The 21090-nt window shown below is 35.7% G+C and overlaps 1 protein-coding gene across 1 annotated transcript; it reads right to left on the reverse strand.

Moving 5' to 3' along the window:
- Positions 1–565: 565 nt before the first annotated feature.
- LOC132086465 (methyl-CpG-binding domain protein 2-like) lies at positions 566–20162 on the reverse strand. Its single transcript, XM_059492164.1, is given in 9 exon segments — positions 566–1019; positions 2356–2485; positions 9240–9417; positions 10801–10827; positions 10830–10868; positions 10871–10889; positions 12481–12618; positions 16094–16253; positions 19872–20162. Coding segments are annotated over 8 exon segments (798 nt in total). The 5' UTR covers positions 19985–20162; the 3' UTR covers positions 566–1019; positions 2356–2361.
- Positions 20163–21090: the final 928 nt, after the last annotated feature.

Below are 21090 nucleotides of genomic sequence, written 5' to 3' on the forward strand. Positions count from 1 at the left end.
TTTTTTCCAATTTTTCCCCAAAAATTCCCATTTTCCCCCCAAAAAATTCAATTTTTTCCCAAATTTTTTCCAATTTTTTTCCTAAAAATTCCCAATTTTTTCCTCCCAAAAATTCCCATTTTTTCCCCAAAAAATTCAATTTTTTCCTCCAAATTTTTCCAATTTTTTCCCAAAAAATTCCCAATTTTTTCCCCCCAAATTTCCTATTTTTTCCCCTAAAAATTCAAATTTTTTCCCAAATTTTTCCCAATTTTTCCCCAATTTTTTCCATTTTTTCCCCTAAAAATTCCCATTTTTTCCTCCTAAAAATTCCCATTTTTTTCCCCCAAAAATTCAAATTTTTTCCCAAATTTTTCCCAATTTTTCCCCAATCTTTTTCCAATTTTTTCCCAAAAAATTCTCATTTTTTCCCCCAAAAATTCAAATTTTTTCCCCAAAAATCCAATTTTTTTCCCCAAATTTTTTCCAATTTTTCCTCCAAATTTTTCTATTTTTTTCCCAAAAATTCCCAATTTTTTCCTCCCCAAATCCCCTTTTTTCCCCCAAAAATTCAAATTTTTCCACCTTTTCAAAATTAATTTTTTATTTACACAATTCCATTCCTCCACCTCCAACGTCCCCTTAAAAACCCCCAAAAAATTCCCAAAAAATTCAAAAAAAAATCCAAAATTTTTTAATTTTTTCTTAACGTGGAACCCTCAAAAATAAAAATAAAAATAAAAATTAAAAAATTAAAATAAATTTAAATTTTTTTTTAATTGGGAATTTTTCATAATTTTAAAATTATTTACATCCCAAAAAATAAGAAATAAATTCAATTTTTTATTATCCAAAAAAGTCATTTATGCAAATTTTATGCAAATTTTTGCAGGTATGCAAATGTTATGCAAATGCTATGCAAATTTTATGCAAATTTTTATGCAAATTTTCAAAACCTTTGGAAATTTTAATTCCAAAGGGTCCAAAGTGCCTCAAAAATTCGGGATTTTTCCGGGTTTTTCTCCTTGGTATCCAAGTGCCTAAAAATAAAAAAAAATAGAATTTATAAATTATTTTTATTAAAAATAAATCAAAAATAAATTTATTTTAATTTTCATTTTAATCCCGATTTTTGTCCCATTTTTTTCCCATTTTATTTCAATTTTTTCCCCCATTTTTCCCCATTTTAGTCCCAATTATTTCCAATTTTTATTCCAATTTTATTCCAATTTTTTCCCCATTTTTTCCCCAATTTTTTCCCAATTTTTCCCCCATTTTTTTCCAATTTTTTCCCACATTTTTTCCCACATTTTTCTCCATTTTTTTTCCAATTTTATTCCAATTATTCCCCCCTTTTTTTTCCAATTTTTCCCCATTTTATTCCCATTTTTCTTGAATTTTTCTCCATTTTATTCCAATTTTTCCCCCATTATTTCCCCATTTTATTCCCATTTTTTTCAAATTTTTTTCCAATTTTTCCCCAATTTTTTTTCCAATTTTTTCCCAATTTTTTTCCCCATTTTATTCCCAATTTTTTCCCATTTTATCCCCAATTTTTCCCCATTTTATTCCCAATTTTTCCCCAATTTTTTCCCAATTTTTCCCCAATTTTCTCCCAATTTTTTCCCAATTTTATTCCAATTTTTTCCCAATTTTTCCCCATTTTATTTCCAATTTTTTCCCCATTTTTCCCAATTTTATTCCAATTTTTTCCCCATTTTATTCCAATTTTTTCCCATTTTATTTTGATTTTTTCCCCATTTTATTCCCATTTTTTCCCAATTTTTCCCCATTTTATTTCCAATTTTTCCCCAATTTTTCTCAATTTTTTTCCATTTTATTCCCAATTTTTCTCCAATTTTTCCCCAATTTTCCCCCATTTTATCCCAATTTTTTCCCCATTTTATTCCCATTTTTTCCCCATTTAATTCCATTTTTTTTTCCAATTTTTCCCCATTTTATTCCAAATTTTTCCCCATTTTATTCCAATTTTTTCTCTCATTTTCCCCCATTTAATTCCAATTTTTCCCCAATTTTTTCCCCATTTTATTCCAATTTTTTTCCCAATTTTTCCCCATTTTATTCCCGTTTTTTCTCCAATTTTTCTCCATTTTATTCCAATTTTTCCCCATTTTATTCCAATTTTTTCGTGAATTTTTCTCCATTTTTTTCCAATTTTTTCCCAATTTTATTCCAATTTTTTTTCATATTTTTACCCCATTTTATTCTCATTTTTTCTCAAATTTTTCCCCAATTTTTTTCCAATTTTTTCCCCATTTTTTCTCCATTTTTTCCCCATTTTATTCCAATTTTTTCCCCATTTTTCCCCAATTTTTTCCCCAATTTTTCCCCATTTTTTCCCCAATTTTCCCTCACCCATTTTTAACTTTCATTTCCATTTTCCGCCTCATTTTTCTCTTGATTTTCACAATTCCTGGACAAAACATCGGCCAAAAGCGCCTCCTCCAACTTCTTCCTCACCGCTTGAACTCTTTCTTCTTGTTTCCTAAAAATAATTTTATTTTTGTAAAAAAAATCAATTTTTTATCTCCAAAATTTCCCTTTTTATTCCACAAAAAAATCTTTTTTTTTTCCTGCAAAAAATTCGATTTTTTTCCCGAAAAATTTAAATTTTTTCCCAGAAAAATTCCATTTTTTCCCCCCTAAAATCCAATTTTTTTTCCAGAAAAATCCAAATTTTTTCCCCCCAAAATTCGACATTTTACCCCCAAAAATTCAAATTTTTACCCCAAAAAATTCAATTTTTTTTCCCGAAAAATTTAAATTTTTTTCCAGAAAAATTCCATTTTTTCCCCCCTAAAATTCAATTTTTTTCCAGAAAATTTCAAATTTTTTCCTTCAAAAAATTCAAATTCTTCCCCCGGAAAAGTTCAAATTTTTACCCCTAAAAAGTCGATATTTTTACCCCAAAAAATTCAAATTTTCTCCCCCAAAAATTCCAATTCTTTCCCCCAAAAATTCGACATTTTCCCCAGAAAAATTCCAATTTTTTCCTAGAAAAATTCAATTTTTTTCCCAGAAAAATTCGATATTTTTACCCTAAAAAAATCCAATTTTCCCCCCCAAAAATTCGATATTTTTGCCCAGAAAAATTCCAATTTTTTCCCAGAAAAATCCAAATTTTTTCCCCCCAAAATTCCAATTTTTTTCCCTAAAAAATTCAAATTTTTTCCCCATAAAATTTGATATTTTTAACCCAAAAATTCTGATTTTTTCCTTCAAAAATTCCAATTTTTTCCTCCAAAAATTCCATATTTTTTCCCCAAAAAATTCAAATTTTTTTCCCCCAAAATTCAATTTTTTCCCCAAAAAATTCCAATTTTTACCCCCAAAATTTTGATATTTTTACCCCAAAAAATTCCAAATTTTTCCCCCAAAAAATTCGATATTTTTTCCCCCAAAATTCCAATTTTTTTCCCTAAAAAATTCCAATTTTCTCCCTAAAAAATCAAAATTTTTTTTTTTCAAAAAATTCAAAATTTTTCCCCCAAAATTTTAAATTTTTACTCCAAATTTTTCTTTTTTTTTTTCTGGAAAAATTTCAATTTTTCCTCCTCCAACTCCTTCCTCACCGCCTGCACTCTTTCTTCTTGTTTCCTAAAATTAATTTCATTTTTATTAAATAAAAATAAAATTTAGCTCCAAAAATTCACTTTTTATTGCATGATAAAATCTCTTTTTTTGGGCTGAAAAAATTCCATTTTTTCCGCCAAAAAATTCAATTTCTCTTGCCAAAAAATTCGATTTTTTTCCCCATAAAATTCGATATTTTTTCCCCAAAAATTCAATTTTTTTTCCTTGAAAAAATTCCATTTTTTCCCAGAAAAATTCAAATTTTTCCCCCCAAAAATTTCATACTTTTAACTTGAATGATTCCCTGCCAAAATTCCCACAAAAACTTGAATGAATTCCTGCCAAAATTCCCACGCAAAAACTTGAATGAATTCCTGCAAAATTCCCACAAAAACTTGAATGAATTCCTGAGAAAATTCACACAAAAACTTGAATGATTTCCTGCCAAAATTCCTGCAAAATATTGAATGATTTCCTGCAAAATTCCCACAAAAACTTGAATGAATTCCTGAGAAAATTCCCACAAAAACTTGAATGAATTCCTGCCAAAATTCCCACGCAAAAACTTGAATGAATTCCTGCCGAAATTCCCACAAAACTTGAATGAATTCCTGAGAAAATTCCCACAAAAACTTGAATGATTTCCTGCCAAAATTCCCACGCAAAAACTTGAATGATTTTCTGGCAAAATTCCCACAAAAACTTGAATGAATTCCTGCCAAAATTCCCACAAAAACTTGAATTATTTAATGCCAAAATTCCCACAAAAACTTGAATGGTTCCTGCCAAAATTCGTGCCAAAACTTGAATGAATTCCTGAGAAAATTCACACAAAAACTTGAATGATTTCCTGCCAAAATTCTCACGCAAAAAATTGAATTAATTCCTGAGAAAATTCCCACAAATACTTGAATGATTTCCTGCCAAATTCCCACCAAAACTTGAATGAATTCTTGCCAAATTCCCACCAAAACTTGAATGATTTCCTGCCAAAATTCCCACGCAAAAACTTGAATGAATTCCTGCAAAATTCTCACGCGAAAACTTGAATGAATTCCTGAAAAATTCCCACCAAAACTTGAATGAATTCCTGCAAAATTCTCACGCAAAAACTTGAATGAATTCCTGCCAAATTCCCACAAAAACTTGAATGAATTCCTAAGAAAATTCACACAAAAACTTGAATGAATTCCTGACAAAATTCTCACACAAAAACTTGAATGAATTCCTGCCAAATTCCCAGCAAAACTTGAATGATTTCCTGCCAAAATTCCCACGCAAAAACTTGAATGAATTCCTGCCAAAATTCCCACAAAACTTGAATGAATTCCTGCAAAATTCCCACGCAAAAACTTGAATGATTTCCTGCCAAAATTCCTGCAAAAAATTGAATGAATTCCTGCCAAATTCCCACCAAAATTTGAATGATTTCCTGGCAAAATTCCCACGCAAAAACTTGAATGAATTCCTGCAAAATTCCCACAAAAACTTGAATGATTTCCTGCAAAATTCCCACAAAAACTTGAATTATTTAATGCCAAAATTCCCACAAAAACTTGAATGGTTCCTGCCGAAATTCCCACGCAAAAACTTGAATGAATTCCTGCAAAATTCCCACCAAAACTTGAATGATTTCCAGCCAAAATTCCCACGCAAAAACTTGAATGAATTCCTGACAAAATTCCCACCAAAATTTGAATGATTTCCTGGCAAAATTCCCACGCAAAAACTTGAATGAATTCCTGCAAAATTCCCACCAAAACTTGAATGAATTCCTGAGAAAATTCCCACAAAAACTTGGATGAATTCCTGCAAAATTCCCACAAAAACTTGAATGATTTCCTGATAAAATTCCCACGCAAAAACTTGAATGAATTCCTGAGAAAATTCACACAAAAACTTGAATGATTTCCTGCCAAAATTCCCACGCAAAAACTTGAATGATTTTCTGGCAAAATTCCCACAAAAACTTGAATGAATTCCTAAGAAAATTCCCACAAAAACTTGAATGATTTCCTGCCAAAATTCCCACGCAAAAACTTGAATGAATTCCTGCTAAAATTCCCACAAAAACTTGAATGAATTCCTGCCAAAATTCCCACGCGAAAACTTGAATGATTTCCTGCCAAAATTCCCACAAAAACTTGAATGAATTCCTGCCAAAATTCCCACAAAAACTTGAATTATTTAATGCCAAAATTCCCACAAAAACTTGAATGAATTCCTGAGAAAATTCCCACAAAAACTTGAATGAATTCCTGCCAAAATTCCCACGCAAAAACTTGAATGAATTCCTGCAAAATTCCCACAAAAACTTGAATGAATTCCTAAGAAAATTCCCACAAAAACTTGAATGATTTCCTGCCAAAATTCCCACGCCAAAACTTGAATGAATTCCTGAGAAAATTCCCACAAAAAAACTTGAATGATTTCCTGCCAAAATTCCCACGCAAAAACTTGAATGATTTCCTGAGAAAATTCCCACAAAAACTTGAATTCCTGCAAAATTCCCACAAAAACTTGAATGATTTCCTGCAAAATTCCCACAAAAACTTGAATGAATTCCTGACAAAATTCCCACAAAACTTGAATGAATTCCTGCAAAATTCCCATGCAAAAAATTGAATTAATTCCTGAGAAAATTCCCACAAAAACTTGAATGATTTCCTGCCAAAATTCCCACAAAAACTTGAATGAATTCCTGCCAAAATTCCCACACAAAAACTTGAATGAATTCCTGAGAAAATTCCCACAAAAACTTGAATGATTTCCTGCCGAAATTCCCACAAAAACTTGAATGAATTCCTGAGAGAATTCCCACAAAAACTTGAATGATTTCCTGACAAAATTCCCACGCGAAAACTTGAATGATTTCCTGCCAAAATTCCCACAAAAACTTGAATTATTTAATGCCAAAATTCCCACAAAAACTTGAATGAATTCCTGCAAAATTCCCACAAAAACTTGAATTATTTAATGCCAAAATTCCCACAAAAACTTGAATGAATTCCTGCAAAATTCCCACAAAAACTTGAATGATTTAATGCCAAAATTCCCACAAAAACTTGAATGAATTCCTGCAAAATTCCCACAAAAACTTGAATGATTTCCTGAGAAAATTCCCACCAAAACTTGAATGATTTCCTGAGAAAATTCCCACAAAAACTTGAATGAATTCCTGCAAAATTCCCACAAAAACTTGAATGATTTCCTGCCAAATTCCCACAAAAACTTGAATGATTTCCTGCAAAATTCCCACCAAAACTTGAATGAATTCCTGCCAAATTCCCACAAAAACTTGAATGAATTCCTAAGAAAATTCACACAAAAACTTGAATGAATTCCTGCAAAATTCCCACAAAAACTTGAATGAATTCCTGAGAAAATTCCCACAAAAACTTGAATGAATTCCTGCCAAATTCCCACAAAACTTGAATGATTTCCTGCAAAATTCCCACAAAAACTTGAATTATTTAATGCCAAAATTCCCACAAAAACTTGAATGGTTCCTGCCGAAATTCCCACGCAAAAACTTGAATGAATTCCTGCAAAATTCCCCCAAAAACTTGAATGATTTCCTGCAAAATTCCCACCAAAACTTGAATGATTTCCTGCCAAAATTCCTGCAAAATATTGAATGATTTCCTGCAAAATTCCCACAAAAACTTGAATGAATTCCTAAGAAAATTCACACAAAAACTTGAATGAATTCCTGCAAAATTCCCACAAAAACTTGAATGAATTCCTGCCAAATTCCCACAAAAACTTGAATGATTTCCTGCCAAAATTCCCACGCAAAAACTTGAATGATTTCCTGCCAAAATTCCCGCCAAAATTCCGAAAATTTCCCGCCAAAATTTCTGGGGAATTTTTAGGATGTTTTTGGGGGATTTTTTGGGGTTTTTTTTAGGAATTTTTGCGGGATTTTTTGGGAATTTTTTAGGAATTTTTGGGGATTTTTTTGGAATTTTTTTGGAATTTTTAGGGATTTTTTTTGAGAATTTTTGGGGATTTTTTTCTTATTTTGGGGGGATTTTTTGGGGATTTTTTGAGAGGATTTTTTGAGGTTTTTAGGGAATTCTGGAAGATTTTTTTTAAGGATTTTTAGGGATTTTTTAGGGATTTTTTGGGAATTTTTGGGGGATTTTTTGGGATTTTTTGGGGGAATTTTGTGGAATTTTTGGGGGCTTTTTGGGATTTTTTTAGGGATTTTCTTTTTTGATTTTTTAGGGATTTTTTGGGGGGGATTTTTTAGAAAATTTTTGGGGTTTTTTGGGAATTTTTTTTAGGAATTTTTTGGGAATTTTTTTGAGAATTTTTTTGGGGATTTTTTAGGAATTTTCTGGTTTTTTTGGGGATTTTTTGAGGGATTTTTTAGGAATTTTTTGGGGAATTTTTAGGAAATTTTGGGGGGGTTTTTGAAGTTTTTTCTGAATTTTTAAAGAATTTTTTTGGGGATTTTTTTAGGAATTTTTGGGATTTTTGGGGGATTTTTTTGGGATTTTTTGGGGGATTTTTGGGGATTATTTTTCGGAATTTTTGTGGCATTTTTGGGGGATTTTTTGCGGAATTTTTTGAAAATTTTTAGGAATTTTTGGGGATTTTTTGGGAATTTTTTGGGGATTTTTTGAGGATTTTTTGGGAATTTTTTGGGGATTTTTTTGGGAATTTTTGGGGGGATTTTTTTAGGAATTTTTTGGGGATTTATGGGGGATTTTTTAGGGAATTTTTCAGGATTTTTTAATGATTTTTTAGGGATTTTTTTGGAATTTTTTCCGAATTTCTTTTTTAATTTTTGGCATTTTTGGGGGGATTTTTTAGGAATTTTTTCCCAATTTTTTGGGAATTTTTTGGGGGGATTTTTTGGGGATTTTTTTGAGATTTTTTTAGGAATTTTTTGGATGATTTTTTAGGGAATTTTGGGGGGATTTTTTGGGGATTTTTCCGAATTTTTTGGGGAATTTTTTAGGAATTTTTTGGGGATTTTTTTAGGAATTTTTTGGGAATTTATTGGGAATTTTTTGGGATTTTTTAGGAATTTTTTTAGGGATTTTTTGGGGAATTTTTTGGGGATTTTTTAGGAACTTTTTAGGGATTTTTTGGGATTTTTCAGGAATTTTTTTCAAATTTCTGGGGGATTTTTTGAGATTTTTTTGGGGGATTTTTTGGGGAATTTTTGGGGATTTTCTGGGAATTTTTTAAGGAATTTTTTTGGCATTTTTGGGGGATTTTTTGGGGAATTTTTTGGGGATTTTTTGGGAATTTTTGGGGGGATTTTTTGGGGAATTTTTTAGGAATTTTTTCCAAATTTTTGGGGAATTTTTTAAGAATTTTTTTGGAATTTTTTGGGAATTTTTTGGGGGATTTTTTTAGGAATTTTTTGGGGATTTTCTGGGGATTTTTTAGGGAACTTTTCAGGATTTTTTAATGATTTTTTAGGGATTTTTTTTGGAATTTTTTCCCAACTTTTTTTTTTAATTTCGGGGGATTTTTTAGGGATTGTTGGGGGGATTTTTTGGAGAAATTTTGGATTGTTTGGGGAATTTTTTTGTTATTTTTGGGCGAATTATAAGGAATTTTCGGGGGATTTTTTGGCCATTTTTCAGGGAATTTTTAGGGCATTTTTAGGGATTTTTGGTGCAAAAAAATTTCAATTTTCCACCCACCTGATGTCCTCATCAGTGACCACGAATGCCCTGCACAGGGGCTGCGCCGTGTTCAGCCAAATCCCCGGGTTTTTCTCCACGGCCGCCGAGTTCTGGCCGGTGATGGGAGCCGAGCTGGTGTGGAGGGCGCTGGCCACGGCCGATAACAGAGATTCCCTGCTGGCTCCTGGCCCAACTCCTGCACCAAAAAATCCCAAATTTTTCACCAAATTCGCCATTTTTTACCCCGAAAAAATCCGATGCCGTTTGGCCGAAATAATCCCTTTTTTTCCCCCAAAAAATTCGATTTTTTCCCCCCAAAAATTCAATTTTTTTGGCCTCAAAATTCGCATTTTTTCCCTCAAAATATTTCATTTTTTCGCCGCAAAATTCGCTTTTTTTCCCCCCAAAAATTCAATTTTTTTCGCCTCAAAATTCGCATTTTTTTCCCCCCAACAAATACAAAATTTTTCACCAAAATTGCCATTTTTTACCCCGAAAAAATCCCATTTTGTTTGGCCAAAATATCCCTTTTTTCCCCCCAAAAAATTCAATTTTTTCGCTTCAAAATTGGCATTTTTTCCCCCCAAAATTCAATTTTTTTGGCCTCAAAATTCGCATTTTTTCCCTCAAAATATTTCATTTTTTCGCCGCAAAATTCGCTTTTGTTCCCCAAAAAAATTCAATTTTTTCCCCTCAAAATTCGCATTTTTTTCCCCCCAAAAATTCAATTTTTTCCCCTCAAAATTCGCATTTTTTTTCCCCCCAAAAGATTAAATTTTTTCCCCTCAAAATTCGCATTTTTTCCCCCCCAACAAATACAAAATTTTTCACCAAATTGCCATTTTTTACCCCGAAAAAATCCCATTTTGTTTGGCCAAAATATCCCTTTTTTCCCCCAAAAAATTCAATTTTTTCGCTTCAAAATTGGCATTTTTTCCCCCCCAAAAATTGAATTTTTTCGGCTCAAAATTCGCTTTGTTGCCCCAATCTTTCCCCCATTTCATTCCAGATTTTCCCCCAATTTTTCCCCATTTTATTCCCATTTTTTCCCCAATTTTTTCCCAATTTTTCCCCATTTTATTTCCAATTTTTTCCCCAATTTTTTCCCAATTTTTCTCCCAATTTTTTCCCAATTTTTCCCCATTTTATTCCCATTTTTTCCCAATTTTATTCCCAATTTTTTCCCATTTTATCCCCAATTTTTCCCCATTTTATTCCCATTTTTCCCCCCATTTTTCCCCATTTTATTCCAATTTTTTCCCCAATTTTTCCCCATTTTATTCCCAATTTTTCCCCAATTTTTATTCCAATTTTTTCCCCATTTTATTCCCATTTTTTCCCAATTTTTCCCCATTTTATTTCCAATTTTTCCCCAATTTTTCTCAATTTTTCCCCATTTTTTTCCCAATTTTTCCCCATTTTATTTTGATTTTTTCCCATTTTATTCCCATTTTTTCCCCAATTTTTCCCCAATTTTTTCCCAATTTTTTCCCAATTTTTTCCCAATTTTTCCCCAATTTTTTCCCCATTTTATTCCAATTTTAATTCAATTAAATTCAATTTATTTCCCATTTATTACCCTGCAGTCCCTTGGGCAGCTCATGCATTTGATGCTTTGCTCGCTCACGTCCGACGCGCTCAGCCCTGCAGCCTCTTCTCCCAAAAAAGCTGCAAAAAAATTCCAAATTTTCATCAAAAACTCCACATTTTCATGAAAAAAAAAAAATCAAAATTTTCACTCAAAAATTCCAATTTTTCACGCAAAAAATTCCAATTTTTCACGCAAAAAATTCCAATTTTTCACGCAAAAAATTCCAATTTTCTCACGCAAAAAATTCCAATTTTTCACGCAAAAAATTCCAATTTTACACGGAAAAAATTCCAATTTTTTCCCAATTTTTTCTCAATTTTTCCCCCATTTTATTCTCATTTTTTCGCCAATTTTTCCCCATTTTATTCCAAATTTTACCCAACTTTTCTGCAATTTTTCCCCAATTTTTCCACAGTTTATTCCCAAATTTTCCCTGTTTTTTCCCCATTTTATTCCAAGGTTTTCCCCATTTTATTCCAATTTTTCCCCCAATTTTTTCCAATTTTTCCCCATTTTATTCCAATTTTTTTCCATTTTTTCCCCATTTTATTCCCAATTTTTCCCCATTTTTCCCCCATTTTTTTCCAATTTTTTTTACCAATTTTATCCCAATTTTCCCCCATTTTATTCCAATTTTTTCCCCAATTTTTCCCCATTTTAATCCAATTTTTTCCCATTTTATTCCCATTTTATTCCAATTTTTCCCCATTTTATTCCAATTTTTTCCCCAAATTTTATTCCCATTTTTCCCCATTTTTTCCCCATTTTATTCCAATTTTTTCCCCAATTTTTTCCCCAATTTTTCCCCATTTTTTTCTCATTTTTTCCCATTTTTCCCCCATTTTTTCCCCATTTTATTCCAATTTTTTGCCAATTTTTTCCCAATTTTTTCCCAATTTTCCCCAATTTTTCCCCAATTTTTTCCCCATTTTATTCCAAATTTTTCTCCATTTTATTCCCAATTTTTCCCCATTTTATTCCAATTTTTTCCCAATTTTTTCCCATTTTTCCCCATTTTTTCCCCATTTTATTCCAATTTTTTCCCCAATTTTTCCCAATTTTTTCCCAATTTTTCCCCATTTTATTCCAAATTTTTTCCCAATTTTTCCCCATTTTATTCCAAATTTTCCCCCATTTTTTTCTCAATTTTTCCCCAAAATTTCCCCAATTTTCCCAATTTTTCCCCATTTTTTTCTCATTTTTCCCCATTTTTTCTCCCTTTTTTACCCAATTTTATTCCAATTTTTCCCCAAATTTTCCCATTTATTCCCAATTTTTTCTCCCATTTTTTCCCCATTTTATTCCAATTTTTTCCCATTTTTTCCCCAATTTTTTCCCATTTTTTCCCCATTTTTACCCAATTTTATTCCAATTTTTCCCCATTTTATTTCCAATTTTTCCCCAAATTTTCCCCAATTTTTTCCCAATTTTTGCCCAATTTTTCCCCATTTTATTCCAGATTTTCCCCCATTTTTTCCCAATTTTTCCCCATTTTAATCCAATTTTTCCCCAATTTTTCCCCATTTTATTCCCATTTTTCCCCCATTTTTCCCCCTCTTTTTCTCATATTTTCCTCATTTTTCAGCCGATTTTCTTCATTTTTTTTTTCTTTTTTTCCCCCAGCCCTCCCCTAATTAACAACCTCGTTAATTCCCCTCGTTAATTAACCTGTTTGGGCTGATCACTCGTTCTTTGAGGGTCGCTCCTGACTTTATTGCCCGGGTGATTCGTCACCTTCGTCACCGGCTGCTTGAAAATGGAGGCGGTTTGGCGGATGGGCAGGGTGGTGTTTAGGTCGGGTTTGCCCTAAAATTAATTAATTTTTAATTAAGAAATGGGTTAATTAATGAAGGGGAAAGGAAGTGGAAAAAAAGAAAAAAAAAATGAAGAAAATCGGGCGAAAAACGGCGAAAAAATGAGGAAAAAACGACAAAAATTGGGGAAAAAATTGGAATAAAATGGGAAAAATTTGGGAATAAAATGGGAAAAAATTGGGAAAAAGACTGGAATAAAAATGGGAAATGGGAAAAAATTGGAATAAAATGGGGAAAAAAGGGGAAAAAAATTGGGAAAAATTGGGAAAAAATTGGGGAAAATTGGGAATAAAATGGGGAAAAATTGGGAAAAATGGGGGAAAAATTGGGAATAAACTGGAAAAAAAATGGGAAAAATTGGAAAAAAATTGGGAAAAATTGGAATAAAATTGGGAAAAATTGGGGAAAAAATGGACAAAAATTGGGAATAAAATGGGAAAAAAATTGGGAAAAATTGGGAAAAAAATTGGAATAAAATGGGAAAATATTGGGAATAAAATTGAATAAAATGGGGAAAAATTGGGGAAAAAATTGGAATAAAATGGGGAAAAATTGGGAAAAAAATTGGGAAAAAAATGGAAAAAAAATTGGAATAAAATGGGGAAAAATTGGGAAAAAATTGGAATAAAATTGGGGAAAAATTGGGGAAAAATTGGAATAAAATTGGGGAAAAATTGGAATAAAATAGGGAAAATTGGGAAAAATTGGAATAAAATTGGGGAAAAAATGGAAAAATTGGAATAAAATGGGGAAAATTGGGAAAAAATTGGGGAAAAATGGGGAAAAATATTGGAATAAAATGGGGAAAAATTGGGGAAAAATTGGAGAAAAAAATTGGAATAAAATGGGGGAAAATTGGGGAAAAAATTGGAGAAAAAAATTGGAATAAAATGGGGAAAATTGGGGGAAAAATTGGAATAAAATGCAGAAAAATTGGGAAAAAATTGGAATAAAATGGGGAAAAAATGGGGAAAAAATTGGGAATAAAATGGGGAAAAAATTGGAATAAAATGGGGAAAAATTAGGGAAAAATTGGGGAAAAAATTGGAATAAAATGGGGAAAATTGGGGAAAAAATTGGGAATAAAATGGGGAAAAATTGGGGATAAAATTGGGAAAAAATTGGAATAAAATGGGGAAAATTGGGGAAAAAATTGGGAATAAAATTGGGGAAAATTGGGGAAAAATTGGAATAAAATGGGGGAAAAATTGGGGAAAAATTGGAATAAAATGGGGGAAAATTGGGAAAAAATGGGAATAAAATGGGGAAAAATTGGGGAAAAATTGGAATAAAATTGGGGAAAAAATGGGAAAAAATTGGAATAAAATGGGGAAAAAATTGGAAAAAAATAGGAAAAAATGGGAATAAAATGGGAATAAAATGGGGGAAAAATTGGGAAAAAATTGGAATAAAATTGGGAAAAATGGGGAAAAAATTGGGAAAAAATTGGAATAAAATGGGGGAAAAAAAGGAAAAAATTGGAATAAAATGGGAAAAAATTGGGAAAAAATTGGGGGAAAATTGGGAATAAAGTAGGGAAAAATTGGAAAAAAAAGGGAAAAAATTGGAATAAAATGGGGAAAAATGGGGAAAAAATGGGGAAAATTTGGGGAAAAAATTGGAATAAAATGGGGAAAAATTGGGGAAAAAACTGGAATAAAATGGAGAAAAATTGGGGAAAAAACTGGAATAAAATGGGGAAAAATATTGGAATAAAATGGGGAAAAATTGGGGAAAAATTGGGAAAAAATTGGAATAAAATTGGGAAAAATTGGGGAAAAAATGGACAAAAATTGGGAATAAAATGGGAAAAAAATTGGGAAAAAATTGGGAAAAAAATTGAATAAAATGGGGAAATATTGGGAATAAAATTGGAATAAAATGGGGAAAAATTGGGGAAAAAACTGGAATAAAATGGGGAAAAATTGGGAAAAAAATTGGGAAAATTGAAAAAAATTGGAATAAAATGGGGGAAAAATTGGGAAAAAATTGGAATAAAATGGGGAAAAAATTGGAATAAAATGGGGAAAAATTGGGGAAAAATTGGAATAAAATGGGGAAAAATTGGGAAAAATTGGGAAAAAATTGGAATAAAATGGGGAAAAAATGGGGAAAAATTGGAATAAAATGGGGAAAAAAGGGGAAAAAATTGGGAAAAAATTGGAATAAAATGGGGAAAAATTGGGGAAAAAATTGGAATAAAATGGGGAAAAATTGGGGAAAAATTGGAATAAAATGGGGGAAAATTGGGGAAAAAAATGGGAATAAAATGGGGAAAAATATTGGAATAAAATGGGGAAAAATGGGAATAAAATGGGAATAAAATGGGGAAAAATTGGGAAAAAATTGGAATAAAATTGGGAAAAATGGGGAAAAATTGGGAAAAATTGGAATAAAATGGGGGAAAAAAAGGAAAAAATTGGAATAAAATGGGAAAAAATTGGGAAAAAATTGGGGGAAAATTGGGAATAAAGTAGGGAAAAATTGGAAAAAAAAGGGAAAAAATTGGAATAAAATGGGGAAAAATGGGGAAAAAAATGGGGAAAATTTGGGGAAAAAATTGGAATAAAATGGGGAAAAATTGGGGAAAAAACTGGAATAAAATGGAGAAAAATTGGGGAAAAATTGGAATAAAATGGGGGAAAAATTGGGGAAAAATTGGGAATAAAATGGGGAAAAAATGGGGAAAAAATGGAAAAAAATTGGAATAAAATGGGAAACAATTGAGAAAAACATCGGGAAAAATTGGAATAAAATGGGGAAAATTGGGGAAAAAATTGGGAAAAATTTGGAATAAAATGGGGAAAATTGGGGAAAAATTTGGGAATAAAATGGGGAAAAATTGGGAAAAAATTGGGAAAAAATGGAAAAAAATTGGAATAAAATGGGGGAAAAATTGGGAAAACATTAGAATAAAATGGGGAAAAAATTGGAATAAAATGGGGAAAAATTGGGGGAAAAATTGGAATAAAATGGGGAAAAATTGGGAAAAAATTGGGAAAAATTGGAATAAAATGGGGAAAAATTGGGGAAAAAATTGGAATAAAAATGGAGAAAAATTGGGAAAAAATGGGAAAAAAATTGGAATAAAATTGGGGAAAAATTGGGGAAAAAATTGGGAATAAAATGGGGGAAAATTGGGAATAAAATTGGAAAAAAGTGGGGAAAAATTGGAATAAAATGGGGAAAAAATCGGAATAAAATGGGGAAAAATTGGGGAAAAATGGGAAAAAATTGGAATAAAATGGGGAAAAATTGGGAATAAAATTGGAATAAAATGGGGAAAAATATTGGAATAAATGGGGGAAAAATTGGGGAAAAATTGGGAAAAAATTGGAATAAAATGGGGAAAAATTGGGGAAAAAATTGGGAATAAAATGGGGAAAAATCGGGAAAAAAAAAGGGGAATATTTGTGAATAAATAAAAGCATCAATAACACCATAAAAATTTCAATTTTTTTGCTGACTTTGTTGGGGTTGAGGGCGTCGTTGCGGAGTTTCTGCTTGTTCTTCTGCAGCTTGCTGGGCATCATCTTCCCCGTGCGGAAATCGAAGGAGCTCAGGTCGACGGCGTTGCCCAGGTAGCGCGCCCAGCTGCGGCTTGCTGCGGAACTTCTTCCGCTGGGGCTAAAAAATTCATTAATTTCATTAATTAGCTTAATTAGGAAGAGATTCGGCAAAAAATTTGGTGAATTTTGGTGAAAAAATGGCGATTTTAGGTGAAAAAAACGGCGATTTTACGGCGATTTTTGAGGGGATAAATCGGATTTTTTTTTGTGAATTTTTGGAGGTTTTTTAAAATTTTTTGGAGGTTTTTGAATGGGAATTTTGGGAAAATTTCTGGGATTTTTTTTGAGAATTTTTGGGAATTTATGGAAATTTTTGGGGGGTTTTTAGAAATTTTGGAGGATTTTTTTGAGAATTTTTAGATAATTTTTTTGGTGAATTTTTGAGATTTTTTGGGGAGTTTTTTCAGGATTTTTTCAGAATTTTTTCATAATTTTTTGGGGATTTTTAAGAGATTTTTTGGGGGTTTTTTGAGAATTTTTTCAGAATTTTTTTGGAGTTTTTTCAGAATTTTTTTAGATTTTTTCGGAATTTTTTGGAATTTTTTTCAGAATTTTTTCATAATTTTTTTGGAATTTTTTCGGAATTTTTTGGAATTTTTTCAGAATTTTTTCATAATTTTTGGGGAATTTTTAAGAGATTTTTTGGGGATTTTTTGAGAATTTTTTCGGAACTTTTTTGAGATTTTTTCAGAATTTTTTCAGATTCTTTGAGATTTTTTGGGGATTTTTTAGGGAATTTTTGAGAAAATTTTCAGAATTTTTTTAGAATTTTTCGGGATTTTTTCAAAATTTTTTAAGAATTTTTTGAGATTTTTTGGGGATTTTTTAGGGAATTTTTGATAATTTTTTCATAATTTTTTGGGGATTTTTAAGAGATTTTTGGGGGTTTTTTGAGAATTTTTTCGGAACTTTTGAGATTTTTTCAGAATTTTTTCAGAATTCTTTGAGATTTTTTGGGGATTTTTTAGGGAATTTTTGAGAAAATTTTCAGAATTTTTTTGGAATTTTTCGGGATTTTTTCAAAATTTTTGAGATTTTTTTGAGATTTTCTGGGGAATTTTTTAGGGAATTTTTGAGAATTTTTTCATAATTTTTGGGGGATTTTTAAGAGATTTTTGGGGGTTTTTTGAGAATTTTTTCGGAATTTTTTGAGATTTTTTCAGAATTTTTTCAGAATTTATTCAGATTTTTTGGGGGATTTTTTAGGGAATTTTTGAGAATTCTTTCAGAATTTTTTCGGAATTTTTTGAGATTTTTTCAGAATTTTTTCAGAATTTATTCAGATTTTTTGGGGGATTTTTTCAGGAATTTTTCAGAATTTTTCGGAATTTTTGGGGGATTTTTTAGGGATTTTTTCAGAATTTTTTGGGAATTTTTGGGGAGGAATTTTGCAATCGAAGGAGCTCAGGTCGACGGCGTTGCCCAGGTAGCGCGCCAGCTGCGGCTTGCTGCGGAACTTCTTCCCGCTGGGGCTAAAAAATTCATTAATTTCATTAATTAGCTTAATTAGGAAGAGATTCGGCAAAAAATTTGGTGAATTTTGGTGAAAAAAATGGCGATTTTAGGTGAAAAAATGGCGATTTTACGGCGATTTTTGAGGGGAAAAATCCGATTTTTTTGGCATTTTTTGAGGGTTTTTTAAAATTTTTTGGAGATTTTTGAATGGAAATTTTGGGAAAATTTTTGGAGTTTTTTGGGAGCATTCTTGAGGATTTTTTAGAGAATTTTTGGGGATTTTTTGGAGATTTTTTTGAGAAATTTTTGGTGAATTTTTAGATAATTTTTTGGTGAATTTTTGAGAATTTTTGGGGGAATGTATTGGGATTTTTTTAGGGGATTTTTTGGAGTTTTTTTGAAATTTTTGAGGGTTTTTTTGATATTTTTTGAGATTTTTAGAGAATTTTTGGGGGAATTTCTGAGAATTTTTGGGGAATTTACTGGAATTGTTTTGAGAATTTTGGGGATTTCTTGGGATTTATTAGAGAATTTTTGGGGGATTTTTGGAGAATTTTTAGGGATTTTTGGAATTTTTGGAGAACTTTTAGAGGTTTTTTAGGGAATTTTTTGGGAATTTTTGGAAAAAGTTGAGGGAATTTTTAGGGGATTTTTAGGTGAATTTTGGGGATTTTTTTGGAGATTTTTTTAGAGCCCGGTTCGCCCTCATGGAACCGGAACCGCCCCGTGAGGGGAGCCCCGGTTTCCCCTCATGGAACCGGAACCGGTTCCCCCTCATGGAACCGGAACCGCCCCGTGAGGGGAGCCCCGGTTTCCCCCTCATGGAACCGGAACCGGATCCCCCTCATGGAACCGGAATCGTCCCCGGGATAAAACTCCGAGCTCCCCCGTGACAGGAGCCCGGTTCTCCCTCATGAAATCGGAACCGCCCCCGTGAGGGGAGCCCGGTTCCCCCTCATGGAACCGGAACCGGTTCCCCCTCATGGAACCGGAACCGGATCCCCCTCATGGAACCGGAACCGTTTCGCCCCCATGGAACCGGAATCGGTTCCCCCTCATGGAACCGGAACCGTCCCGGGATAAAACTCCGAGCTCCCCCCGTGACAGGAGCCCGGTTCTCCCTCATGAAATCGGAACCGCCCCGTGAGGGGAGCCCCGGTTTCCCCTCATGGAACCGGAACCGGATCCCCCTCATGGAACCGGAACCGTTTCGCCCCCATGGAACCGGAATCGGTTCCCCCTCATGGAACCGGAACCGTCCCGGGATAAAACTCCGAGCTCCCCCCGTGACAGGAGCCCGGTTCTCCCTCATGAAATCGGAACCGCCCCGTGAGGGGAGCCCGGATCCCCCTCATGGAACCGGAACCGGTTCCCCCTCATGGAACCGGAATCGCCCCGGGGCAAAACTCCGAGCTCCCCCCGTGACAGGAGCCCGGTTCCCCCCTCATGGAACCGGAAGGGCCCCGTGAGAGGAGCCGGTTCTCCCTCAAAAAGTGAACCGGAACCGCTCCGTGAGGGGAGCCTCGGTTTCCCCTCATGGAACCGAAACCGCCCCGTGAGGGGAGCCCGGTTTGCCCTCATGGAACCGGAACCGCTCCGTGAGGGGAGCCTCGGTTTCCCCTCATGGAACCGGAACCGTCCCGGGATAAAACTCCGAGCTCCTCCCATGACAGGAGCCCGGTTCACCCTCATGGAACCGGAACCGCCCCCAGAGGGGAGTCCGGTTCCCTCTCATGGAACCGGAACCGGATCGCCCTCATGGAACCGGAATCGCCCCGGGGCAAAACTCCGAGCTCCCCCCGTGACAAGAGCCCGGTTCCCCTCAGAAAGTGAACCGGAATTCCCCCTCCCATGACAGCTCCCCCTCACACCGGGAACCGGAACCGCCCCGTGAGGGGAGTCCGGTTCTCCCTCATGGAACCGGAACCGCTCCGTGAGGGGAGCCTCGGTTTCCCCTCATGGAACCGGAATCGTCCCGGGACAAAACTCCGAACTCCCCCCGTGACAAGAGCCCGGTTCCCCTCAGAAAGTGAACCGGAATTCCCCCTCCCATGACAGCTCCCCCTCACACCGGGAACCGGAATCGCTCCGTGACAGGACAGCCCTGCCAGAGCCATGGCGGAAGCGAGCGAGCTCTGACAGCCGGCACCGACCCCACCGTCCTTCCCCAACCGCGCCACCGGGAGCTCCCCAAACCTCGGCAGCCCTACCGGGCCCGTACCTGAAGTAGTAGACATCGCTTTTCCCGGCGCTCAGGCCCGACTTGCGGATCACCTCTTCCTTCTTCCAACCGGGAGGCAGCGCGGGACAGTCCATCCTGCCCGGCTTCTCCATTCGCCGGCCCGGTGGGACGGGGCCGTTCGGGCCCGGGATTGGCGGCCCGACTCGGCCGTTGCTTGTTACCGGCGCCGTTCGCTGTTGCCGGCCCGGCTGGGCCCGGGGCCGGGACCCCGCGGCGATGGCGGAACGGGCGCGCGGCGCCAGGAGCGCGGGCTGCGCGCGCAGCCGCCGGGGCGAGCCCGGCCCGGCCCGAGCGCGGCCTCCGAGCGGGGCAGAGCGGCCTCGCCGCACCATAGAGAGAGAAACAGCGGGGGCGGGACCGGGGCACGGCCGGGCTCGGAGCGGGAACCGTGAGGGGAAAGCATGGCGGGAGAGCCGGGACGGGGAACGGGAGGGGGGAAGAGGAGCGGGAGCTATGGCGGGACGTCAGTGTAAGAGCCCTGAGGCAGAACCATGGCGGGACTCACGGTGGGATCGCAGAGGCAGACCCCTGAGGGGAAACCATGGCGGGACCCCTGAGGGGAAACCGGATCGGGATTTCTGAGGGGGAATCATGGCGGGACCCCTGAGGGGAAACCGGATCGGGATTTCTGAGGGGGAATCATGGCGGGACCCCTGAGGGGAAACCGGAGAGGGATCCCTGAGGAGGAATCATGGCAAGACCCCTGAGGGGAAACCGGAGAGGGATCCCTGAGGGGGAATCATGGCGGGACCCCTGAGGGGAAACCGGAGAGGGATCCCTGTGGAGGAATCATGGCGGGACCCCTGAGGGGAAACCGGATCGGGATTTCTGAGGGGGAATCATGGCGGGACCCCTGAGGGGAAACCGGAGAGGGATCCCTGTGGAGGAATCATGGCGGGACCCCTGAGGGGAAACCGGATCGGGATTCCTGAGGGGGAATCATGGCGAGACCCCTGAGGGGAAACCAGAGAGAGATTCCTGAGGGGGGATCATGGCGGGACCCCTGAGGGAAAACCGGAGAGGGACCAATGGCGGCACCTCTGAGGGGAAACCGGAGAGGGACCCCTGAAGGGGAACCGGAGAGGGATTCCTGAGGGGGAATCATGGCGGGACCCCTGAGGGGAAACCGGATCGGGATTCATGAGGGGAAACCGGAGAGGAACCCCTGAAGGGGAACCGGAGAGGGATTCATGAGGGG

Source organism: Ammospiza nelsoni, chromosome Z (assembly GCF_027579445.1).
Source record: "Ammospiza nelsoni isolate bAmmNel1 chromosome Z, bAmmNel1.pri, whole genome shotgun sequence".
NCBI classification, from domain to species: Eukaryota; Metazoa; Chordata; class Aves; order Passeriformes; family Passerellidae; genus Ammospiza; species Ammospiza nelsoni.